Source organism: Rhincodon typus, chromosome 21 (genome assembly GCF_021869965.1).
Source record: "Rhincodon typus isolate 14 chromosome 21, sRhiTyp1.1, whole genome shotgun sequence".
In the NCBI taxonomy this organism is placed as follows: Eukaryota; Metazoa; Chordata; class Chondrichthyes; order Orectolobiformes; family Rhincodontidae; genus Rhincodon; species Rhincodon typus.
This window is the reverse complement of record NC_063352.1, coordinates 42,899,524-42,925,450: the sequence shown is the minus strand read 5'-3', so window position 1 is coordinate 42,925,450 and position 25,927 is coordinate 42,899,524. Positions and strand designations below refer to the sequence as shown.

Genomic DNA, 25,927 nt, shown 5'->3' with positions numbered 1-25,927 from the left:
ATTCAAGTCAATAGTTCAATTTATTTTTCCATTTTAGTTTAGGACAGATAAATGCAGTTTTTACATATCATTGTCCTGAATTATTTAATTACTATTTCAATCAGATTTAACACAAATTTTTCTATTGCTCTTTTAACAAAACTAATTGTCACACCCATCCAGAACAAAAATAATTATTTCACCTATCACATATAAATTGTTCAATTATTATTTACTGAAAAAATATATCAATATCTTAGTATATGTATCTTTAATGCATTTTAAATATAAAATATGGCAAAGGAGTAAAATAACAAGATATGGCATTTGATCCAATGTAGTTAATTTCTCAGGTAGCTTCTTACATCCATTGGAAGATAAATATTGATTTTGAACAATGAACTTATTCTTCAGTAGGCTAAGTGGCATGTTATTCAAAAACGTTTAACATTCTGATTAAAGAGCTTCTTTATATCAATTCTTCAGTTTCTCCTTCAAATTTGTGTCCCTTCGCATGACTTTCATGATTCATTCAAAATCATATTCTGGTAATCTTTTTAATCGTTCTAGGATCCCAGTTAACCATCTCCTAATATACAGAGCAGAACTTATATAGATTTTGTTTTGTGAATTAAAATATTAGCATATAATTTAAGCCATACAGTAAACGTCTGTGAGTGGTATACTCAGACTGTGTTTTCATTAGCTGGATGCATTATTGATTTGCACACAGAAATCATTGAATTCCTCACTGACATGTGTACTACAGATACTGCTGAGGACAATAACTCTCTTTCCCTACTATAACCACCTTTGTAGTATGATGATTATTATGCTGATAGATAGAGATTGGATTGTACATAGGAGACAGTTCTTGTTGATAGAAGATGATGATGAACCTATTTCTAAAATGAAAAACAAAAAGATTTTTAACTCTAATTATTCAACAAGTTTTGAAAATCTTAAAATGCATTTCTGTTATCAGTAATCATTATTAACATAATTCACTTATAATCGACTCCACTTACCTTGGATACTTATTAGGTCTGGAGGTATTATGTCTGGGTTCCCTCCTGTCAAGCCAATTTTTAGACTCTGGACTTCACTTACTGTATGCTGCTCAATCCATTTTTGGACTAATGTGGAATTTTCAGCATCCTTAACAGTTTGAAGGTTTACTCCAAGCAAATTTCTCAAATTGCCAGGACTGAGTGCCTGAAACAAAAAGAACTGTGTGTTACTTCAAGAAAAATGGTCATGTTCGTACCACACAACAGACCTCATTGATGTGCATAAAATGCTGGAAAGTGCCTAAATTATGGGGCAGAACTGAAACTCTGAACAAAAGAATAAGAAAGATTTGCACTTTCATGAAGCTTGTGTGAACTTAATGTACCATTATGTTTCTCAGTCAAATGTATTTGTTGTCAATTTATTAAAGCCTAGTTTCTAACTTAAACCCAGTTTTTGCATTTGCTATAATATGAAATGATTAGGAAATGACATGACCAAACTAATAAAGCTCATGCTTTTAGTGGTCATAATTTCACTCAATGCCACTGCACTATGTTACACATCATCCTGCTAATTTTCTAATGGCGCTAGCTCTCGGTGTGGAACCTAGAAGTGGCAGACATTTACTACTTAAACTGAGTAACAATTCTCTGAACACGTGTCACAAATGCTTATTAACAGATTATTTGATTTTGAAAGGCATCACTGTATAAGGACAAGCTCAACTTTGTTCACCCACTCCTCCCAGCTCTCTCTCACACACTCACACACACACACTCACACAATCATAAATATTGTGTTTTTCCATACTTTTACTTCTTCAGGATTCAGTGTCAGGAATACACTCGGGTCCATGTTCGTAGTGGTCTTAGCAAGAGTCCGTAAATCAGATGTCGTTGCACCAGCTTTAGAAAACAAAAAAGAACTCGTTTAATAAAAATGACAGTGTGCTTTCCAAGCACTGGCATCTTAGAATATACAGAACTTCCTGCACATGATAAGCTTCAGTAATACAGTGATCATTGTGAGTTCCTTAGTAAAATTCCCTTCTCATACTGAGACAATATTTACTCGTACTTGTGCTGACAATTCTTTTTAAAGTGTTAATAAGTAGACCTGAAATACCAATAAAAGGCACACAAAATTGAAATGCAGCAATTTTTTGAAAGTAGTAGCAGTTCAATCTCAGATTAGTTTCATTTTTAATGTTTATGTCAATAGTGTCTTGGTTTAAATCAGCATTTTACAATCATTACTCCTTAATTTGTTACAATAACTATATCTGCAAGTAGATAAGAATTAGATAGAAGAGAGTTTTCCTTAATAAAAGCAGCAGAATGCTTCTTCCGCTTCAATGTCATATTCTGATTAATTGTAGCTTTCAAAGGTTCAATTTGTACTTCCACAAATTTTAATAGTCTTTTGCCAATCGTGGAAAAAATAGTCTTTTTATATATCAGTCCTGAAAATTGTACAATTCAGTACAGGAAATAAATCCAGAATTCAGAACAACTTCTTTGCTGAGATTTATATCTGTATTACTTACCAAGGTACGTCTTTATCTGATTATAATAAATGACTGAATCATTAGTTTGTTTCTCGATAATGCTTTTTATTTTGTTGTATATTATCTTTTTCTTTGACTGAGAGCACGACGAAATATTCAATGTGGAAGCGTTGCTGTGGGAAAATAGTTACAACAGTCTGAATTATTTTACTTACAAAAAGCAAGCAGTATTCCATTCAACAACTGGATTTTTCAAAGCATGGTTCAGTGTCAGAGACTTGGGCACCAGTCCTAGCATTGAGGGAGGCCATGGCAGTACTGGGATAGAGTGTTGGGATTTAATAGTACCTTATGGGGCACTCAAGGCCTCAAAGCACTGGGAGGAGATGCTTACATTTCCAGGAATACTCGGGGAGATTACTTTTTGAATACTGCGTTCAACTTCGGTCTCCCTGCTATAAGAAAGAAGTTGTGAAACTTGAAAGGGAGCAGAATAGATTTACAAGGATGTTGCCAGGTTTTGAGCTATAGGGAAAGGCTGAATAGGCTGGGACTATTCTCCCTGAAGTGGCAGAGGCTGAGGGGTGACCTTATAGAAGTTTATAAAATCACGTGGGGCATGGATAGGGTGAATAATCAAGGGTCTTTTCCCCAGGGTAGGGGAGTCCAAAACTAGAGGGCATAGGTTTGATGTGAGAGGGGAAAGTTTTAAAAGGACCTAAGAGGCAATTTTTTTTCACGCAGAGGGTGGTGTGTGTATGGAAGAAGCTGCCAGAGGGGACGGTGGAGCCTCGTACAATTGCAACATTTAAAAGACATCTGGATATGTATGTAAGTAGGAAAGGTTTAGAGAGATATGGGCTATATGCTGGCAAACGGGACTAGATAATTTAGGATATTTGATCGGCTTGGACTAGTTGGACCGAAGGGTCTGTTTCCATGCTGTACAACTGTATGACTCTATTAGCTGGGCTTACATGTTGGATCACAAAGAGAGGTATGTTGAAAACAAGAGGTTTTGCAGTGGAAGTTCTTAAAGTCAGATTGAAGAAAATTATAAGAGTATCACACAGCAAAAGGAAAGATTGGGATTTGTGGTTGTGGGACTTAAGAAGCTTGGTGAGGGAAAAACTAGTTAAAAAGAAACAGTGATACTTGGAAATGAATGTACTACAGCTCAATTCCATGGTATATAAGATGCATTGGAGCAGTATGTATCATTCGCAGGTTTCCCTGGTGATTCCAGCTGGGTTGGCTGGGAGTTTGGGACCATTAAGGGTTGTTGAAAGCACAATTGGAGTTAACACTCTTGTTGAGGAAGGCTGACCATCAAAAGGAACTCCAAAATGCCATTATTCCCTTTCAAATGATCAACCTTCCCCAAGTGTGCTTCCACATTATGCTTCCTCATCATCACTTTGCCCATCATCATTTATGGCCCTTTTACGCCCTATCTTTAGGTCCTTATTGTCGAGTACTTAAACACACATTTTCCATTTGTGCAAGTTAAGGCATATGAAATTATTGGTGAAGGTTGTGCAATTTTTTCATTGAGACTGTTGGATAGTTTACAAATACCATAGCAAGCTTGCAGAATTATTCAATCATTTGTAACTTTGCTTTAAGAAAGTCATCATAAAATGTTTAAGCTTTTGTATCAAACAAAACATTACACCTAAAAAGCTCAGAAGGAATATTTTTCTAACTGAATCTAAAGCAATAATCAATGAAAACAAATTGTCTCTGAACAGCCTGTTAACTGGACCAAACTGTTTACAGCCAATTTAGTCTCTATCTAAATAAGTTATATATTTCCACTCTTATTTTTATATATTACTTTGATTCTCTCCTATTATCCGTTGTTTAGGGAAAGAAAAACCTAGTGCAATGTGGTTTTTGGTAAAACAGAAACAGTTCACTTCAAAGAATGAGTTAGAACGGTTGGATGGCGCTACACCACCAGTGGTGGGAGGCTGTAATTACAGACAATTCTAAGGGTCCCGACCCGAAACGTCAGCTTTCCTGCCCCTCTGATGCTGCCTGGCCTGCTGTGTTCATCCAGCTCCACACTGCGTTATCTCTGACTCCAGCATCGCAGTTCTTACTATCTCTACTGAGAGAGTTTCATTAGAAATGTGGACACGTGAGTTTAAAGCAAATGTGTGTGTAGTCATCACTTCTTACATACTAATATTGAGATGTGTCTTCAATGGATTGCTAAGTATAAAATGTACAGAAGTATGTTATTTATGTATGGCAGCATCTGTTGTGCATCCTTCTGTATTGTGTTGAAACAGACTTCTACAGCAATCAAAGTGTAACTGAAGAAAATAGAAGACTCGAGGCCGTTTAAATTTTTGTTGCTGAGGGAACTTGGAGGATTGGGGAAGTGATTGCAAATTTCCAGGTCCTGGTTAAAAGGAATCAGTATAAAAACGAGTTCCTGTGTGGGTTAGAACTGTGACATTTGCATGATGTGACAATGCTGTGACTTTAAGAGGCTATTTTATTCTGACTTTTTTATAAGAGAGATTGAATGAGAGCAGTTGAGAGAGGCGCCGAGCAGTCTGTGGTAACATAAACAGCTCGTGATGCCTTGGGTGTTTTTTCAAGTTGGAACAATTAGAAGTAGCCTGAGTGGGTGTGGCCAGCTCTCACAGACCAAGATTTTTAATTTTTTTAGTTTTAAGCAGTTGCTGTCGGAGTCTTAACAGAGTTGATGCTGTTGTAATCTTGAAGAAGTGGAAGCTATTTTCCCCTCTTGATTACAGCCAAAAACTGAGGGTTGTCTTCCTAGGCTGCTAGATTACTTGAGAGACAAAATCTTTTTTTTCTGAATTTGCCTTTTTGCCAAAGGGTGTGTTTGTAAGATATGACTATATTGGAACAGTTAATTAGTCATAGTTACTGTATTTATTATTCTGTTAAGTCTTCCAATAGAGTTGTTATTCTAAAATCCTGTTTGCTCTGGATGTATTTTAACCATGATGTTTAAATAAATTGTGATTTGCTTAATGTTGAGTAGTTTGACCAGTTGCATTCCATCTGGGATAGGCACTTCATATTTGTCTTTAAAAAAGGAGAAAGTTAGGGTTAGGCGACTTTCCTAAAATGTATTGACAGGGTCTGGTCTGGTTCATAGCAATGGCCACGTAAACACAGAATACACGTAACTGGTTCTCAGCAGCCTGGATATAAGAACACTTACCTGATTTCAGTGGAGCTGATTGCCTGGATTTGGCTTTCATCAAGAAGACACAACACGCTACCACCGATCATATTCAATATACTTGCGTTTAACACTCCACCTGCTTTCAAGTATGTTGAAACAACAGCTTTTCTCTATGGATTAGAATGACAGAATGTTAAGAAAATGACTGCAGCTAGGCAAGTAATCTTCTATCAAAGTGAATTTCACACGACAAAACTTTCTGCGTATTTTACTTTATTCTTTTTGGTAGTATTTAATTTGTCTTTTTTTTGTTCTTCAGTACCAGATGGTATTCAATTATGACACTGTTAGTAATATGGCATCAGTTATTGAAAAATCAAGACTCCCTCCAGTGTGTTCTGTTTAATGTCTAACCCCAATCTCAAAGCATTGCCCTGCTTAATTAACAGAACACTTTCATTTCACCTGGCAGCAAACCTTGACATCCTGTTTAGTTGAAATTACCAAATTACTTCAAATTATAGCAACTCTGAGCTGAATATCTGCACTTGCTGAGTTAAGACAGCCAAAATTCACTTTCACAAAGAACCTTTGTAACTTGGATTAGATTTGAATTCTGATTTTTGGGATAAATTGCCCAGGTATTCTGATGAAATTTCAAAATCTTTTTTTCTTTTTAAAAAAAAAATCACTGTCTAGATTCACTCTCAGCATTATTGGCCGATTGCCTATCCCTAATTCCTCAAGAATCTGGTGGTAAACTGCCTTCTTGAAGCACTACAGTCTGTGTGCTGTAGGTAGACCCAAACTGTTATTAGGAAATGTTAGGGATGTTGACCCAGCGACAGCGAAGGAACAGCGATATATTTCTAAGTCAGAATGGTGAGTGGCTTTGGAGAGGAACTTGCAGTCTGGGGTTTTCCCAAGTATCTGCTGCCCTTCTCCTTCTGGATGGTAGTAGTTGTGGATTCTGCAGGTGCTGAGTAAGGAGCAGGTGGGTGTTAAGGGGGAAGGGTGGATGAGGGGGTTTGGGTGCTAGCTCAGTGAGATACCAGGTACATGGATGAATGCTCAGCTTGAGGGTCTGTCTAGTTGGGAAAGTGGGGGGAGGTTTGGTATCAGTTTGGAATGTGGAGAAGGAGGGTGTTGGATCCAACTGGATTGAGTTTAGTAGTTCAGTTTAATAGATACTCAGGAGTTGGAGTAGGTTTCTCTAACTCATACCTAACTGTAAGGCTGCGCTGAATTAGAACTCTCCAACATCCCTGAAATTATGGGCTTTTCTCAGAGGTTTCCAGACACAGGGGAGCTGGCCGTCAGAATTCTCAACTTCCTGGACATTTCCTGTAAAGTCAGCCGCTACCTCCACATGGTACTAATGTACAACATTAGTTTATGCTTCTCCTACAACTGTCTAGCCATTGGAATATCCAGGGCAATCAACTGAAAGCTCTATGTGCATGATCCACGTTTCCATTTTAGTAGAATCCTTTTACAAGGAGTAATTTTAAAAGAAGCAAAATTCCCTACAGTAGCCATTAGACCATTAGCAAACTATAAAACAGTTTTCCATTACAGGATGTTAATAAAAATGATAATTAACATTTTCAACCGTAATCCTCTGTTAAATGTTGAAAGAACAGCAAAGAAATTTTAGCCTAACATCAATCCAACTGACTCCTTTGCAGACTTGTCTTACTGCCCTATATTTCCCCATATTCAGAAACAAATAAGCCCAGAAGGTCTGAGTTTAAAGCCAGACTCTCTTTCAACCAAGACAATCCCTCAACTTAATTTTTGTTAAAAGTTTCTTTTGAGCTGTTGTACCGTGATATCATTCTGGCTGTTTGGCAGTACAGCTGAAACGGTCTCCACTTTGGTTATATTCCAAGTGCTGATTTCGGTAGAATTGTACACCACAGCAATGATTCCCAGCAGCTGAATTTTCTCTTCTGGTAATCCATTTGGATAAATCTGTTTCGGAAATATTCAGAGTTAGAAAATAAAAACAGAAAATGTCGGACAAAGATTAGCTAGCTTCTATTTAGTTAATGTTTCAGATCCATGAACATTAATCAAAATGTTTAAGTTAGTGAAAAATTAGAGATGAATTATAACACTTATTCATATTGTACATGATTAAGAAAAGAATAAGGATCATTTTCTATAGAGTTATACAGCACAGAAACAGACCCTTTGGTCCAACCAATCCATGCCAAACAAAATCCCAAACTAAGCTACTCCTATTTGCCCAAATCCCTCCGAACCTTTCTAACTCATCGACTTATACAAATGTTTTTTAAACATTGTAATTGTAGCCATATCCACCACTTCGTCAGTAAGTTCATTCCACACGCGAACTGAAAAGTTCTATGTTATTGTATTTTGCACAAGGAAGCAATCAGTTAGGGTCTTCCACCACATTTGGCTAATCTAATGATTTAAGTTAATTGGAGGATCCACTCATGCCCTGGAGAGCTAATTCTGTAAACAGCATGGCAAGTTGCTGAGGAGCCTGTTGACCAGGGAAATTTCAGTTTTCTTGCAAGATTTCTGGGCAACTCTGAATTAGCAACAGGGATCATATAGATAGATGCAGGCCATTCAGCTCACTGAGCCAGTTCCACCATTTCATAAGATCATGCCTAATCATCTACCTCAATGCCACTTTCTCATGTTGTCGTCATATCCCTTGATCCCACTAGGTCTCTAGAAATATATTGATTTCTCTCTTGAATATTCTCATCGATAAAGCTTTCACAACCCTGTAGGGTAGAGGATTCCAAAAGATTTACCACCTTCCGAGTGAAGAAAGTTCTCCTCACCTCAGTCTTACATGGCCAATCCCTTATCCAGAGATTATATCCCCTGGTTCTAGACACACCAACCAGGGGAAATATCCTATACACATCCATGCAGTCATACCCTGTAAATATTTTGTAAGTTTCAATGAGATTCTTCAAAATTCTTGAGAATACAGGCCCAGAAAAAAGACTTATTCTCTTCTCATAAGAAAATCCAGCTTCTTTTTTATTTGTTCATGGGTTGTGGGAATCACTGACTTTGCCAGCATTTATTGCCTATCCCTGATAGGCACAGTGGGCTCTGTGGTTAGCACTGCTGCCTCATAGCGCCAGGGAGCTGTTTTGATTCCGGCCTCGGGCGACTATCCATGTAGAGTTTGCAGGTTCGCCCTATGTCTGTGTGGGTTTCCTCCGGGTGCTCTGGTTTCCTCTAACAGGTCCGAAGATGTGCAAGTTAGGTGGATTGGCCATGCTAAATTGTCTGTAGTGTCCAGGGATGTGCAGGCTAGATGGGTTAGCCATGGGAAATGCAGGGTTACAGGGATAGGGAAGGGGGTTGGTCTGGGTAGAATGCTCTTCAGAGGATCAGTGTGGACTCGATGGCCGAATGGCCTCTTTCCATACCTTAGGGATTCTTCTGTGATTCTGCTTGCTTTCAGAATTTTCCAGACTCAACCATCTGTAGGAGACATATGTAGGCTAGACCAAGTAAAGACAGTATATTTCCTTCCTTGTACAACATTAGTGAACCAGATGGGTTTTTATGACAATTGACCAGTGGTTACATGAATGCTGTTTGGCCAGCTGTCAATTCCAGATTTGGTTTCTTTGTCATTCCAGAGGATTAATCTGTTGAACCTCAGTTACACTCCCTCATTGGCAAGTATATTCTTCCTTAGATAAGGAGACCGAAACTGCGCGCAATACTATAGCTCTGTCTCACCAAGTATCGACAGAACTGTAGGAAGCATTACAATCACAGCCAATGTTACTATTGAACAAGTCAGATCCGAGAATAAAGTCTGGCTTGATAGATCATATTTCATTTAGTTTTCAATGTGCTGGCCTTTCAATGAAACATAAGTATTTAAAGTGCTCATTTGGTGTCAACCTCAAAAAAATTAAAATAAAATAAACCAAGCTCTTTCTAAATATAACAGCTTAAAAGACTTCAAAACACACAACAAAACAAAATCAGATCTACTCTTCAATGCTATCACTTTACAGTTTAACAAAACCCAGAGAAATTCCTTCCCTATCAGTTCAGTAGATTTGACTGAATTCCTTTTTCACCATTCTGGTCACATGATCTGTGACACTTTTTGCCTTGACCACTCACACAACTGAGAGTTTAGACTTCCTCAGTCTTTGAATAACCGATGCAGGTTTCTAACCACACACTTCTGATCTGGAAGTTTCACAAATAACACCCTTTCACTAAGGTAATCAATTTCTTTAACTGCTCTAAACAATCTCCTTTTCCTATGAGAGGCTTTACTTGCTTCTGATTCCAGTCAGGTCTTCCTCAAGCTACTCAAAAACTCTAATTAATCTGAAAATAAACCTTGCTCTTCCTAACCTCTGCTATGCTAATGGCTTAACATTTGCTCTCACTGGTTGTAAAACTCTACAGTATCTTTAACACTTCAGGAGGCACATACTGGTTTAAAATCATGGAAACACTGATCTAGTTAATTTTTAACATTTTTCACAAAAATAGACCAACACTCACTGTTTGCCACTAGTTTAAAATCTAACCTCAAAAAAAATCACACACCTTTCATCACTTAAGGTATCTTTTAGCCTGTGCCAAAAACTCCCTTGTTAACACACCATTTTCCTTCCCCACCGATTGCTTTACCTACATGTTAGCTTTTAGTGACTCACGAACAAGGACATATGAGGTCCCTTTGGAAACCCATACTCCCCAAAACTCGGCAGTTAAGAAATATTCTGTCACTCAATTCTTCCCCCCACCCCTCCAGATGTAGCATTCCCATTTCTCTTAAACTGCAGCCAATCTGGGCATTCCCTGATACTGGCACTAAAATAATCAAAAAGGATGACATTATTTCACAATAAATGGAAACCCATTTTCTGTACTGTTTTCTTTAAAGAAAAAGGCAAGGGGGAAGTTAAAGGAACTGTAATTTTCCCATTCTTTTGTCAGGTCTACAAAAGGATCTAATTAGGTGTTTTTTGCCCTCTACACAAGACCTCTATAATTGAATGAGGCATTCTATTTATATAGGTTTATACTTTCACCCATTTCCCTTGTGTGCTTGAATAAAGACAACATACTATGGATGCTGGAAATCTGAAAAAAGAGAACACTGGAGAAACTTAGCAGGTCAGAGTTCTGAAGAACAGTAATACCAGACTCAAACCTTTAACTCTGCTTTTCTCTCCACAGATGCTGCCAGACCTGCTGTGTTTCATGTTCTTGTCTGCTAGGTACCCTTTCTGGTTAATGACCCGTTAGAATTAGCTGTCGTCATTGACCCTAGTATAGTAAGTAACTGTGTGCTGGAAAGTATACATGTACATCTGTATTTCTGTGTCTCTCCTCCACTGTTCTAACATCCAAAAGAATATCTTGTGTCTCAACAGAATTTTGAGATCTCTGCCGTGGATTATTAGCATTTCAAGACTTGGTTCAAATCTCCAGGAATGCCTCCCTCTCAGGAAACTTATCTGCACTGCAAAAAGCGGAATTCCTACACCTCCCAACTGCCAATGAATTTTGCTGACAACCAGAAGTATTTAAATGATTGGGCATTTTTCAGGCTATTATTGCCAATGCAATGAAGAGAGCAAAGAAGCAAGTTGCCATCACAGTTAATGCCTGCAAGGAATGCAGGTTGTAACACCACAAGCTGGCAACCTGTGATTTCTTAGAATATGCTTCTCGTGAGTGCTACTCCCAGCTAGCAATGCTGAATCAAATAATCAGCCAGGATGTCCAATGAAATTATTCCAAAGAGGCCGGTATCCTGTCACCAAGTCACCCTTTATTTACATAGTAGGGTAATAGGTCGGCACAACATTGTGGGCCGAAGGTTCTGTACTGTGCTGTACTGTTCTATGTTCTACACATGAACAGGTCTTGAATTTAGTGCTGCCTCTTCAGAGTCAGCTCTCAGAGTGTCAGTATCTCTGACCCTCCTGTTTTTTACCTGTCAGCCAGGGCTCCCTGGTTGGACCATATTAAGAGCCCCAATCAGGGAACTCATAATCTATGAAGTCCAGCTGGCTGACCTCATTAGAAACCAGTTGTCTTGATTCTAAGCTGCTCGGTTATAAAGTGATAAATTCCACCTCTGGAATAAGAAAAAAAAACTGACTGGGAAAGAAGTTAATTGTGCTTGTGAATGGATGGCTATTTTAATAATGATCCAATGCATTATTTCAGTTAGTACTGAAAAGCTGGGAAGAAAGGGTGTCAACTTGGGAGCTCTTATCCCACAAATGGCTGTGCATCCTGGGCTAATTTCAATTGTCAAGACAGATATTAGTCATTTTCTTCAGGTAAGTGTATCAAAGGGTATGGAACAAACATGGGAAAACTGAGTTAAGCTGCAGATCAGATGTAGTTAAATTGAATGGTGGGGCTGAGTGGCCTTCTCTTATTCCTACACTATTCAAAACAAATGACTTTATTCCATCAGTTTGGCTGCTGTGAGAAAAGACCCTGAAGGCCACAAGGGTTTCTAACAGAACAAACTACTTTACCATTCGAAGATGTTGACAAAGATAAATTCATGCAATAAAATAGCAGAACGGGCAAAAAAGAATTCACATTCTCCATTAAAATAGAAAAGCATAATCATTAAGCAAACATTGAAGTATTTACTACTTAAATTTAAAGCTAATGATTTGTGGGGAATTCCCTCTGATATGATTTCCCCCGACACCAAATGTTCACCTCACCTATACAAAAGCACATGCCTCATTTGTTTCTTTGTCAAACTTGCAGTAATTATTTTCACACCGTGTAACTTTACCTGACTCAGTTTGTTTTTGAGAACTTGAAGTTGTTCTGTAGAAAATGCAAGAGTTCCCAGTTGAGACAGTCGATCCTTCAGGATGTTATTATCCAGGCAGGCGTCCAAATCAGCAGCACTATACTGTGCAGGTAGTATCACATCAAAAATCTTATCTGCTGTTATTTGGCCATTTGTACATTCTATGAAAACAATGATAAAAGGGTAATTAGTATAAAAATCAAAACATTTAAGTTTACTCTGCTGGATTGCGACTTAGGCTATGGTAAGGCTTTCTAGAATTGTTCCCAAGTGAAAACTGTCAACATCAGCAAGTTCTCCAAAAACAAAAGGTCATCTAGCTTTTTAAGGCTGGATAACACACCAGATGGTGCATTGACTTACTGATCTGTTAGAAACACTCTAACCATCTCCTTTGATTGCCTCATCTCTGCGAAAGTTGATTGTGTCACTGAACTTAGACATGTTGCACTGTCTGAGCACACCACATGGAGGGAAAGTGAATGGGAATGGATTATGTGTCAGGAGAGAGGCAATAGACCAGCGATAATACCAATAGACTATTAATCCAGAGACCCAGCCAGTGTTCTGGGGACCTGGGTTCAAATCCCACCACGGTGGATGGTGGAATTTGAATTCAATAAATATCTGGAATTAAGAGTCTAATGATGACTGTGAATCCATTGCCGATTATCAGAAAAATCTCATCTGGTTTACTAACGTCCTTTTGGGAAGGAAACTGCCATCCTTACCTGGTCTGGTGTACATGTGACTCCAGACCCACAGCAATGTGGTTGACTCATAACTGCCCTCTGGGCAATTAGGGATGGGCAATAAATGCTGGCTGAGCCAGTGACTCCCTCATCCCATGAGGAAATTTTTAAAAAATTTCCTCAAGATGCGATTAGGGTCATACAATATGCCCAGGACCAATAGGAGGTAAATCCAACCTACTACTGAGTAGCAGGGATCCACGCTCCTATTGATCAGGCCTACGCAAGTGAGATTCCACATTCCTTGGTTTTTTTTTGGACAGCACCAGTAATTCATTTCTCTGATATGTCATCCTTAATTTTAACACAGCTAAAGGAAAAAAATTAAGAACAAAATTTAAATTGCACAAATCAGCAACAATATTACAGATGGAGATATGCCAACAGAGGACCCAGCAGTAGAGGATGATGTGAAACCTTGGGAATGTACTCTGGGTCAGCAATCACATACTGTTTTCAATAAACAGCAAATGGGGAATTAGGGGAGAGAGGTTAAAATCCTCATGGGACAGACTTGAACTAAGAGCTATTAAAGCACTGAATCTTTCATGGCAAATGTCTATTGAAGTCAACACTAAACGCCCTTTAAAAGCTAATAGGACAAATATCTGTAACAGGAGAAATATGAAATGATGGGGAAGTTGCAGAAATAAAGAAAACACTGGCATAATCATCAGTGTCAAATTAGCCTCCACTGGAAGCATTTTTTACAATTCCATGGAAGTTCTCTTTCTCACTGACATCGTGTCCCAGATTACTTAGAAACGCTGGTGCTGAGCTGAATTCACGATGATGTGTCCTGTCAGTAAGTAAAGCGTCAAACACTGAGCCCTTAGGTTGGTCTGCACTTGTTAGTCATGCTGTGTATGGTCTAAATGCAGGTCAACACGACAGTCCAAAATCATCAAACCTTCACAAAGAATCTGAATCCACGGAGAAAGGGAGAGAGGTACAATAACGAAACAATCATCATGCAGTCACAGGTAAGGTGATTAGAATGCCAATTGATTAAATCTGCAAGAACGTTTCCAACCAGGATTGGGAGCATGACACAAATGATCACATACCAGTTGCACGTCTTGATCTTGTATGCAGGAAGAGTTCTGAGAGAAGGTTTTGTTTTTGTTGGAGTTGATATCTAGATTGTCTCCTCACGTATCGTTGCAAGCCTTTCAAAATGACATTCTGTGAAGGGAAAAGCACCATTAGCCAACTTTCCGCCTTGAGAAATGTAAAATACAAGACTTGGTAAACTTAATAAAGTTTACACTTATCACAGGAGCTAAAATAATGTGTCACAGATTGCCCATCCTGTATAATCATTAAAAAAGGTACCTTTTTCCTTAATAAAATACTTTCTCAATAAATTAAGTGTTTTCATGGCTTCATTCTGGGTACATCCAACACCAAAATGGCCCAGCCTTCTATTGTTGCTAATATCTGCACTTAGATTTTACCCAGCCTGTGCTAAAGAACAGACAACACTGTATATAATGTTAGTTAGGCCACAGCTGGAGTACTATGTGTGTAATTCTAGTCATGTTACTATAGTAAGGATCCCATTACTCTCAAGAGGGTGCAGAGTAGACTCACCAGCACATTGCCTGTGCTGAAGCAATTCATTTATGAAGAGAGACTAGATACACCGGAGTTATTTTCCTTAGAGCAGAGAGAAGGCTGCAGAGGATTCCAACTGAGACATACAAAAGTCAGGGTGCCAAGGACAGGGTAGATAGGGAAAAAGTTTTCCCCTAATAGAGGAGACAATAACAAGGGACTCAGTTTTAAGATCAGGAGTGGAAGGGTTTGGAGGGGATTTGGTGAAACAAATGTTTACCCAGAGTGTTGTGGCTATCTAGACCTCACTGCCTAAAAGGGTGCTAGATGCAGGAACACTCAAGGCATTTAAAAACTATTTTGATGAACAATTGAAATGCCTGAGCAATCAAGGCAACAGGCCAAATGCTGGTAAATGGGATCACAATAGGTGGACATTTGATAACCGTTATAGACAAAGCTGACTTTTTTACGTGCTGTAAGACCTTTGACTCTAACAACTAATTATGCTGACATAGTAATATGTGTGACAGTAAATAAGGAGAAGATTAAAATATAAAGAGAATTCTTGGAAACTGAATTTTGGCACGCGTTCACTAATGAGCCCAAAATCTGACGACTGGTAAAATAAATGGGAAAAATGCTACATTGGAACCTCCATTACTCATCTTAATGGAAGGACTCCCCTTTGCCTCACAGAGAATAGAAACCAATGGATAATCAGTTTCAACCTGGTCATGGGACAACAATACCATGGGCAGTGACATGAAGGGAGGCGCAACAAAAAAAATCTGACAATAGCAGGTCGAGCAATGAGGTCTGGTCATCAGATCATCAGGAAAGCAAGTAATTGGAGTGCATTTAATGAAAATTCCAGCATACAAACATGCTGCAAATCAGCTAATTAAAATATTATAGGTTGGATACTCGTATACAAAGGTTTTTATTGCATTTATAGCAGCCAAACCATCAGATTTTAAACAGAAGTGTTAATCCAGTTAACATAATTTCAAAGCTTTTTTAATAGTTTTATACCTTGCTGACTTTGTTCCATGTACTTCTCTTCACAGCAAAGACAAGTGACCCTAAATTTTCCAGAGTGGACTCTGTCCAAGTGGTGGGATCACTGAAGGCATATGAAAAAACAGCATTAAATTACTGCAAAATTAAAATGCAGAGCTCGAGATATACGCTAATATGTGAAGGCATTTTATTTAAATAAAATTACGTTAAACATTGTAGAACAATACATAGGTCAAAGATGCTTTTTTCTTAAAAAATGCAAATGCCATAAAACAAAACTGTACTAAACTTAGGTATTTGTCGTACAAACTCATTTCTTTTAATGCAATATAAAAGTCCATTATTACACGTTACAAAAAGTCACATTACCCTCATAATACAATGTAAATTATACAACTTCTTTAACTTAAATAAAGCCTTTTATATATAAGCAATCCCTTGTAGTACATTACTCCAAAACTTTAATAAAAATAAACACTAAATTCTCACTCATTTGTGTTATCTAAGTGTTAATGGGCTATCCATGTTCAGTGCAAAAGCATTTTCAAACTATTGGTATACTTTAACAAAACACAGCAAACATGAAGCTGAAGAAGAAGTGTACACGTTGCCTATATTAGTGACAGTACCCCCTGAAAAAGAGAACTGTTAAAACTTACCCAAATGTGGTATTTTGGTTAAGCAGGAAGTCAATAGCATCCCGTCGACTGGACGTGTAATTGACACAATTTTTCAAAGTTTCTAATATAGAAACGTCAGCTGTTTTGATGTCTCCCTCATAGTCGCAGGTCAAATTGTTCAAGATTGTCACATTATCTTTTGACAGATTTACATTGGAAAATTTCTGAGAGTAGGAATACAAATAAAAATGATAAGGAAGTAGGCAGCATTTTTTCCATTTATGTTCCCTTTCTTTACTCAGTCCGTCTTAGACCTTTTTGGGCTATTTATAATTTTGTTGGCAGAAAGGAAAGGTTGCTGGGAGTTTAACTAAGCTAATTGGCTGGCAGTGGGTGGAGGAGGTTGGAAAGGTGCAGGGAATTCTGTAAATCAGGATTGTCCCACAGACTGTGGAGATTTAACTCCAAAGAAAGGCGAAGTCATCACTTGGTTCACTACCTGGAACCCAGCATGATTCACATGCTTGAGATTCCAAACACACAGCGAACAGGGGTTTGTGGAGGAAATAGAAATTGCTGCAGATACTCAGCAGGTCTGGCAGCACCCGAGGACAGAGAAACAGACTTAGCATTTGAAATCTGACGATGACACACATTGGATTCACAATGTTATCTCTTAAGTTGGAGATAGCGGCGTAGCGGTACTAACACTGGACTAATGACCTCAGTAATGCTCAAATTCAAATCTCACTGTGGCAGCTGGTGGAATTTAAAGTCAATTCATCAATCTGGATCCAAAACTAGTCCCAGCAAGGAGGACCATGCAACTATTAGCATTTGTCATAAGAAGCTATCATGTTCATGAATATCCTTCAGGGAAGGAAATCTGCCATCCTTACCTGGTCCAGCCTATGTGCAACTCCAGACCCACAAAGACATTGATTCTTAACTGCCCTCTGAAGGGCCCTAGTAAGCCACTTAGTTCAAGGACATTTAGGGTGGACACCCCATGAAAGAATAAAGATCAGCGGTACGGGTCATTGGTGAGACCACACCAAGAGTATAGTATTGGTCTCCTTATTTGTTTAAGGATTTAGGTGCATTGGAAGTTGTTCAAAGAAGACTTACTCATATAGTATCTGAAATGGCAGGTTGTCTTATGAGGAAAAGTTGGACAGGTTAGGATTGCATCTGCTGGAGTTTAGAAAACCAAGAGCCAACTTAATTGGAATGTAAGAGGCAGATTTGAGAATAAGAATGTTTAAGGATTAACGGTCACCCACTGAAAAGAGAGATGAGGAAACATTTTTCTCAGACGAAGTCACGAGTCTTTGGAACGCTTTTCCTTGGTATAAGTCTTGGGTTATTTTTAGGCAGCTGACAATCATAGAATCATAGTGTAGAAGCAGGCCATTCAGCCCATCACACTCATACCAACCCTCCAAATGGCATCCTACTTAGACACATCACCTTACCTTATCCCTGTAACCTTGCATTTCCCATGGCTAACCCACCCAGCCTGGGCAATTTAGCATGACCAATTTGCCTAATCTGCACATCTTTGGACTGTGGGAGAAAACCAGAGCACCTGGAGGAAACCCACGCTGACGAGGGGAGAATGTGCAAATTCCACACAGACGGTCAGCCAAGGCTAGAATTGAACCCAGATCCCTGGTACTGTGACACAGCAGTACTAAACACTGAGCCAACCTATGATGACTGAGTCGGGGACACTACTCTAAGGAACTCCTGCAGATATGAGTTGAAGCTGATTATTAAGTGCAAACAGGGTTTCTACCAAATTGTCACCAGTTTTGGCAGCTTTGTGGGGAAGGTCTGAGGGAATTTATCCTCATAGGCATGAGCTCACATCTCACTGCTTCAGCAACAAGCAAATTTGTGGAGAAGAGGGCACATAACCCACACCACTTTCAGACCTGCTGTATAACATGCTCAGCTTTCCAATACAACAACCACCAACCAATCACTGGCTAATCTCAACTCAGTCAACTGCAAACTAAGGAACTTCCCGGGACAACACTGTAAACTATTCATGTCCAACTGATTTTTATAAATAATAGTCATCTCGAGCATCACATACAACATTTTGTGAATGAATGCTCTGCTTTGTTCAGTGGACCTGCTTCCATCAAGTAAAGTTAAAATGATTTTCAGGTCCTGAGGAAGAAACTGCAGGCAAAACTGGAACAGGTCTGTGCTCTCCATAGATACTAGCTAATGGATTGAATGTTTCCAGTGAATCCTGTTTGAGTTTCAAACTGCAGGAAGTATAGATTTTTATTTTATTGTTGCTTCTTGATTTCAAGACTTCTCTGTGGCTGAATGAAAACCCGCTTTGCAAATTTTTCTTTCAGGAGAAGAAGAATTTGAATCATTATAAACCAATTTGGTACATGGAAACGATGAAACAAAAACTCGTCACAGCTTTGAACTTAAAACAAAACTGAATGTTGGCCTCTTTTGAATAACAAACTTGCAAAGATTAAAATTTCTCTGTGCAACCCAATACTAGTGATGAAGATAATCCATTAATATCCATTATTTTGGCGTTAGGTTGAGCTTTTAATTTCAATGCAGTGACAATCACCATTTGAGTGTTCCCCTTGCTGTAAACGTGACTTTCTTTTTAAGTAGGGAAATAAAACATCTTAGTAAAGATTAATTTTAGATCTTTTACATGCCAGGGAAAATAAAGTGAGTTCATTGGTGCTTAACCTTTACTAATGATAAGAAAACATTCAACAACTTGTTCCCTGTTGCAGATTAACAAGGAACTATTTTTCCACATACAAAGTTGAACTTTCCAATTTATTCACTCATGGCATGTTGGCATCTCTGGCTAGGTCAGCATGTATTGTACATCCCTGATTGACCAGAGGGCAGTTAAGAGTCAACTACATTGCTGTGGGTCTGGAGTCACATGTGGGCCAGACAAGGTAAGGAAGGCAGTTTCCTTCCCTGAAGAGACATTAGTGGGCCACATGGGCTTTTTTCCCCTAACAATCAACAATAGTTTCATAGTCATCATAATGCCCTTAATTCCAGATTCTTTTACTGAATTCAAATTCCACCATCTGCCGTGCCAGGATTTGAACCTGGGTCCCCGAAACATTAGCTGAGCTTCTGGATTAATTGTTTAGCGATAATATCACTAGGCATTGCAACCTGAACTGTGAGAGCAGCAATGTCCTGTTTACTTTAATAGGGAGCTGGCAATGTCACATTTGCAAGCTGTAGAAGAGGTTTAAAACTCAAAACACAATTATTAACTGCTTCGCAAAGTATTTAAAATGCTCATCAATAATGAGAGGCAGAGTTTTGCGACTGGTAACCGAGAAACAGCATTACTTTACAAACAGGGGATGTGAGTTAGGTGGATAGCCTCATTCATCTTCTATAGCAGACAGGTACTGGCCATCACAACATGTACAATGAACATTGCTCTCATTGTTTTAATATAAATAGTCTTGAAGAGGCATTTGAACTCACCAGGCACGCTTGAGCATTTCTCAATAGATTCTGCCTTCTTGCTGATCCTTGAGGTAAAATGTTAATGTTGGCACGTCCAACTACCCGGAAGTAACTTTCGCAGCTTTCATTTGGGAATGTCTCAGGGCTAAAAAATAAGGTGAATTTCCCAGGTTAAAGTCTACTTCGTGATGGATTAAACACAACTTTTATTTCTCGCTCATGTACTGTAACGACTTTCACCCATCATCTGTAGAGGAAAGTCAGTGTTCCCACCACACTCCCAATTTAGTAGCTTGAGAGGCAATTAGTGCCCAATAAGGAGGTCTTTCTTTTTCCACTGGCAATAACTCAACAGGGGGCAAACGTGTTAAAACGTGGAGTGCAAGCCTTTGTGGATTGTTGTGATCTCCACGGCAAGGTCCTTTGTTCAAAGGCAGTGCCTGAATGAGGAATTCAGCATCAGGAAGGGTAACTCAGGGTCAACCCTTGTCCTTGTTGCTGAGCCCTCAGCACCTCACTTCTGACGAGCCCTTGCCCTGTGAAACCTCCTCACCATCACGTAATTCTGTGATCCTAAGCCTGTCCTGGGTGCCATTCTGGTAGCAGCCACTGCCTCCTTGGTGGCGCTGCTGAGCAAAAGAACTGTCAGCCAATATCCCCAACTCTTGGAATATTGAACAAAAACAATGTTGCTGGAAAAGCTCAGCAGGTCCGGCAGCATCTTTGGAGGAGAAAGCAGAGTTCTGAGGAAGGGTCACCGGACCCGAAACGTTAACTCTGTTTTCTCCTCCACAGATGCTGCCAGACCCACTGAGCTTTTCCAGCAACTTTGTTTTTGCTCCTGATTTACAGCATCTGCAGTTCTTTTGGTTTTTTTTTCTTGGAGTATTGATTGGCCTATAGTCCGGTGGGCTTTTTCCAAAGAAAAGGGTGGGATGGTCTACAAAGGGTCAGTGTAGACTCAATGGGCCGAATAGCCTGCTCCCACACTGTAGGGATACTGTGATTCTAATCATCAGTTTATATAGGAGAAAGCACACAGGAAAAAAACCCCTGGTATCTTACCCATAAAATAGCAAGACATCCTCAGGCAAATCAGAAATCTTCCCTGGTGTTCCACTGGAATTCAGCCTTCTGGCCATGCAAATCAGCTGAGGAGCCAAGTTTTCAGTGTTAAATAATATTTTCTTACATACTGTTTACACATCATTATCCAAAACAATTTAAATACACAAGTTAAATTTTGGGCAGATAATGAATAATTTTTTTCTTTTCTAACTGCTGGCTAATTTAAAAAAAAATTGACTTTCACTTGTACAGACAGGCCAACAATTTAACTTATTCAAAAAAAAAACAGCCACTTACACAGAGTTAAAACTTGGCCTGTATATTTTGTAATAAAGCAAAATTAGCAACAAACATTCTGATAAAGGGTCATGGGATTCAAAACTTAAAAGTCTCTCTACAGATACTGTCAGACCTGCTGAGCTTCTCGAGCATGTTCTGCTTTTATTTCCGATCTGTAGTATTTCACTCCGATGTGACAGCATTTTTTGCACTTTAATTGATCATGAAGCCAGAATTCTTGTAAATGTTAACATAAACTGTTAATGATAATACTCTGGATCTTATTCAAATTAATTTGGGGCAGCATGGTGGCTCAGTGGTTAGCGCTGCTGCCTCACAGCGCCAGGGACCCAGGTTTGATTCCAGCCTCGGGCGACTGTCTGTGTGGAGTTTGCACATTCTCCCCGTGTCTGTGTGGGTTTCCTCCGGGTGCTCCGGTTTCCTCCCACAGTCCAGAGATGTGTAGGCTAGGTGGATTAGCCGTGGGAAATGCAGGGTTACAGGGATAGAATGGGGGAGTGAGTCTGGCTGAGATGCTCTTTGGAGAGTCGGTATGGACTTGTTGGGGCTGAATGGCCTGTTTCCACATTGTAGGGATTCTAATCATTCATTCAATTAAGTAAAATTTAAGATCAAGACAGCCCTATTTGTCAATTTATGCCACAAATAATGATTAAGAGGTGAATTTTCCCATATTTTAGCAAGGTGATTTCTTGATTGAGATTGATGGTGCCTGCTCCATCACAGCACATGGTGACTTTTCTCAGCAACCCTCCACTCTTCATCTCCAAACAATGCAGCCAGCCTCACTGAAGCGCATCATGTGTAAGCTGTAAGATGGAAATGCCACTGAGACTTTGCAAAGTCCTCGCTGCTTTTGCAATATTTCAACACCCATTTCCTTCAGACACTGCAAGCCTGGAGCAACACTTCACATGTGCTCTTCCAAAAAGGAAGGGGCTGAGAAAGACAAGTTAGCTCCTCGGTTCACCCCAACACGGGCCTGGGAGTGCAGATGGTCAGGGTGGTAGAGAGAAGGGCAGTGCTGTATCCTCACAAGGAGGCCATGCCACCAAGGCAGCCAGCTTGCACTGAGAGAGTGCTCTCTCAGTGCAGCGTCCTGTGCAAAACACAATACACAGCAGTGAAGGAACTGTTTAACGATCTTCTGGGATCTTCAATCTCAAGTACCACCAATGCTCTGCTGCCTTGCACTACAGGCCAGCACTCAATTGAACTGCACCACTGCACATTCATTTCACCAAAGGTACATAAACTATAGCTCTCATCGTTGTTTGTATTATATCCACTGAATGACTCCTACCCACCTCATCCTGCCAAACTGCTAACCCTTTGCTCTGCCTACCCTCTCACTGGGGACACCTGATCACCTCTCCACTCCCAAAGATGTTTGATAAGGTCCTACAAACAACGCTACTAAATAAGATAAGAGCCCATGGTGTCAGGGTAATATATTAGCATGGAGAGAGGATTGCTAAACTAGTTTGTGCAAAATGCGTGCGAAGAAATTAAGCTAAGTGCCATAAGATACAAAGTGTGTACATGTATAAGTTGCATGTGTGTGTGTGTGCATGTTCTATGTGTGTGTGTGTAGTGCGTGTGCGCGTCTGTGCATGTCTGTGTGTGTGTCTGCGTGTGTGTGCATTATGTCTGCACACGTATGTGCTTGTCCCTGTCAGTGTCTGTGCATGTGTCTGTCTATATGTATGTATATCCGTGTCTGCGTGCGTGTGTGTCCATATCCGTGTCTGCACATGTGTCTGCATGTGTGAGTCCGTGTCTGCGCATGTATGCGTGTATGGTGTGTCCATGTCCGGGTGTATGTCTGCGTATGGGTTTGTCTACGTGTGTCCGTGTCTGTATCTGCGTCTGTGTCTGTGTGTGTATGTATGGTTGTGTCTGTACATGTGTGTCTGTGTGTGACCGTGTCTGTGTCTGCGCGTGTCTCCGCGTTTGTCGATGTGAGTGCATGTGTGTGTCCATGTCTGTGTCTGTGCATGTGTCGGCATGTGTGTCTGTATGTGTATATGTGTGTGTGAATGTGTGTGCGCGTGTGTGTCTGTGTGCGTGTGTGTCTGTGTGTGCATGTGTCTGTGCGCGTGTGTGTGTCTGTGCGCGTGTCTATCTGAGCACAACAACACCTGGCAGAAACATGAATGTTCCAGCCGTCCCTCAGTCCCAAACTAAAATCCTGAAGAATTAAATTGGTATATGAGTTGGTTCAAGACCAGGCCTGGTGATGAAGTGAGGGTGGTGATTTACTGATGCAAACTTGTTTGGACAAAGAGTGGAGGTGGATGGTGTCTATGGAGCATACTTGAAGACAGAATTGGCTGTGGGCCCAGAGAAGCAAGCGCTGAGCTGCTGACACCAGGTACAGCCTCTGACGTTCATATTGGAAACTGGCACTGTTCAGTTTCTCAGGGAAACTGTGGAGAATTGAAAATTACATAAAAATGAAGTGATCTGGGCTATTATGATGGAAATGCAATGGAAATGAGGTAGTCATGCTCATGAGATACTACCTGAATTTGCCATTTAGGTTTTAAGAGCAAAATTGGAAGTATTTTTCTCAACCGCGAGATTGATTTTTTTCAGTTTTGCTGCATTTTCTACATTGCTCCTTATTGCCCAGACTGCTGAAGGGAGTGGAAAGTTCCGCCCTTTGATTATATGCAATGAATAGGTTTAAAAGCCTTTATTCTGTTTCCAAAAGGCAGATGGATCGAAGGACTACAATAGCTGCTCATAGCTATGAACTTGCAGGGTGTTTAGTTTTATATTACGGTTGCAGAAGTGCATCAAATAGAAATGGTAATTTAAGAACATTCATGATTTTCAGTTGATTTCAAACAGAATTTGGATTGAATATAGAGCCTTGCAATTTTTAGTTAAATGAGCAAGAAATTTAAAAAAGGATTAGAAATGAACCCATTAGCTTGTTAACTAAAAATTCTTTTGACTATTGTGTTTAAATAGACAATAATCTTCCAAAAATAAATTGATGGAACGCTTTTGTGAAAGTAGTGCATGAAAGACTTTGATGTGAACTAGTAATGACTTCATTGCTCATGCAACACAGCTTGATATCAACAGGTACAGACTGACAGTTTTCCTTACAGACCCAGATCAGTACATACAAGTCGGATACATTTCACTGAATCTGTTATGGAATTGAAGGAGGCCATTTAGCCCATTGTGTCTGCACACAGATATAACAGTACGTCACTTCCTCCTACGCTATACAGATGAACAAAGCGTTTAATTTGAAAGTTACCTTACCTGATCTTGGCTTAGTGAAGTCTTACTCTTTGTGGCTTGAGCAAATTTCAAGAATTGGTTGCTGCTCAAGATATTTCCCGCTGCACAACTGAAACCTTGCAGAACAGAGGCTGAAACACTGTAACATGAAATAACATCATTAAAGTTTGCAATGAGATTTTCGCAAACTCGCATTTAGAAAACAGGTGCACATAATGGCAGATAACAAGGTGTGGAGCTGGATGAACACAGCAGGCCAAGCAGCATCAGAGGAGCAGGAAAGCTGACGTTTCAGGTCTAGACCCTCCAGATTTTTTCCGAAGAAGGGTCTAGACCCGAAACATCAGCTTTCCTGCTCCTCTGATGCTGATTGGCCTGTGTTCATCCAGCTCTACACCTTGTTATCTCAGATTCTCCAGCATCGGCAGTTCCTATTATCTCTGCACATAATGGCATGCTTTTCCTCTGACATTCTATGTAGATTACAACTTTTAAAAATGACTTTTACAATGTGTGATTCATGTCCTTGTAATCTAACAACAAAAAGTTAATTCTACTCCATGTAAGATCTATTTTAATTGCTTTACCAAATCCAGGACACAATACGGGAACTAAAAGTTATTAATATTTACAGAGTGAACAGAATTTAATCCAAAGATATGAAGCATGACTTTTTTGCATATACTCTGGACAGAATCTTAAAAGGATATTATTTTATAATTGGCATCAAATTTCTGACCAGCTATTTCCTTTAACATAAAGTTAGCAACATTCTGTGAAAATTTACTTCAATGCACTTGAGGATAAAATACTTACTCATCAAAATTGATGGTCGAATTTTCCACCAAAGTGCCAAAGAACACAGCGGCCTATAAAAGAAGTCATAATCATTTACTGTACATCTGTTTCCATGAACATTAGTTCATTAGGAGCAGTTGCTATTCACTTAAATGACAAAATTAAGTCATAATTATTCAACGAAAACCATTAAGAAATACTTTGCAGCATTGGTACCACTCACAACTTGAGCAATATATTGATTATGGATAATTTTGGTCAGAAGTCACATGACACCAGGTTATATTCCAACAGGTTTTTTTTGAAATCACAAGCTTTCGGAGCACTGCTCCTTCATCAGGTGAAGTGAGATCAGCTGACAAAGGAGCAGCGCTCTGAAAGCTTGTGTTTTCAAATAAACCTGTTGGACTATAACCTGGTGTCGTGTGACTTCAGACTTTGTCCACCCCAGTCCAACACCGGCACCTCCACATCATGAGAATTTTATTGTACATAATTCACAGGAATCCAAGAATAGCTTTCTCTCCTTTTGACCATTACAAATTTCACGCTTTA

At 39.4% G+C, this 25,927-nt stretch overlaps 1 protein-coding gene across 1 annotated transcript in view; it reads right to left on the bottom strand.

Moving 5' to 3' along the window:
• LOC109913006 overlaps window positions 1-25,927 on the bottom strand; it is a 194,196-nt gene continuing 168,269 nt past the window's right edge. Inside the window, exons 101-114 of the mRNA XM_048609619.1 lie at window positions 25,391-25,443; window positions 24,596-24,713; window positions 21,011-21,096; window positions 19,964-20,090; window positions 16,493-16,677; window positions 15,846-15,936; window positions 14,321-14,438; window positions 12,481-12,662; window positions 7,500-7,646; window positions 5,709-5,842; window positions 2,540-2,673; window positions 1,804-1,898; window positions 1,008-1,194; window positions 1-884 (exon numbers count right to left, since the gene is read on the bottom strand). Coding sequence (XP_048465576.1) covers window positions 781-884; window positions 1,008-1,194; window positions 1,804-1,898; window positions 2,540-2,673; window positions 5,709-5,842; window positions 7,500-7,646; window positions 12,481-12,662; window positions 14,321-14,438; window positions 15,846-15,936; window positions 16,493-16,677; window positions 19,964-20,090; window positions 21,011-21,096; window positions 24,596-24,713; window positions 25,391-25,443 — 1,761 coding nt within the window. The 3' untranslated portion in view covers window positions 1-780. The remainder of the gene's footprint in view (window positions 885-1,007; window positions 1,195-1,803; window positions 1,899-2,539; window positions 2,674-5,708; window positions 5,843-7,499; window positions 7,647-12,480; window positions 12,663-14,320; window positions 14,439-15,845; window positions 15,937-16,492; window positions 16,678-19,963; window positions 20,091-21,010; window positions 21,097-24,595; window positions 24,714-25,390; window positions 25,444-25,927) is intronic.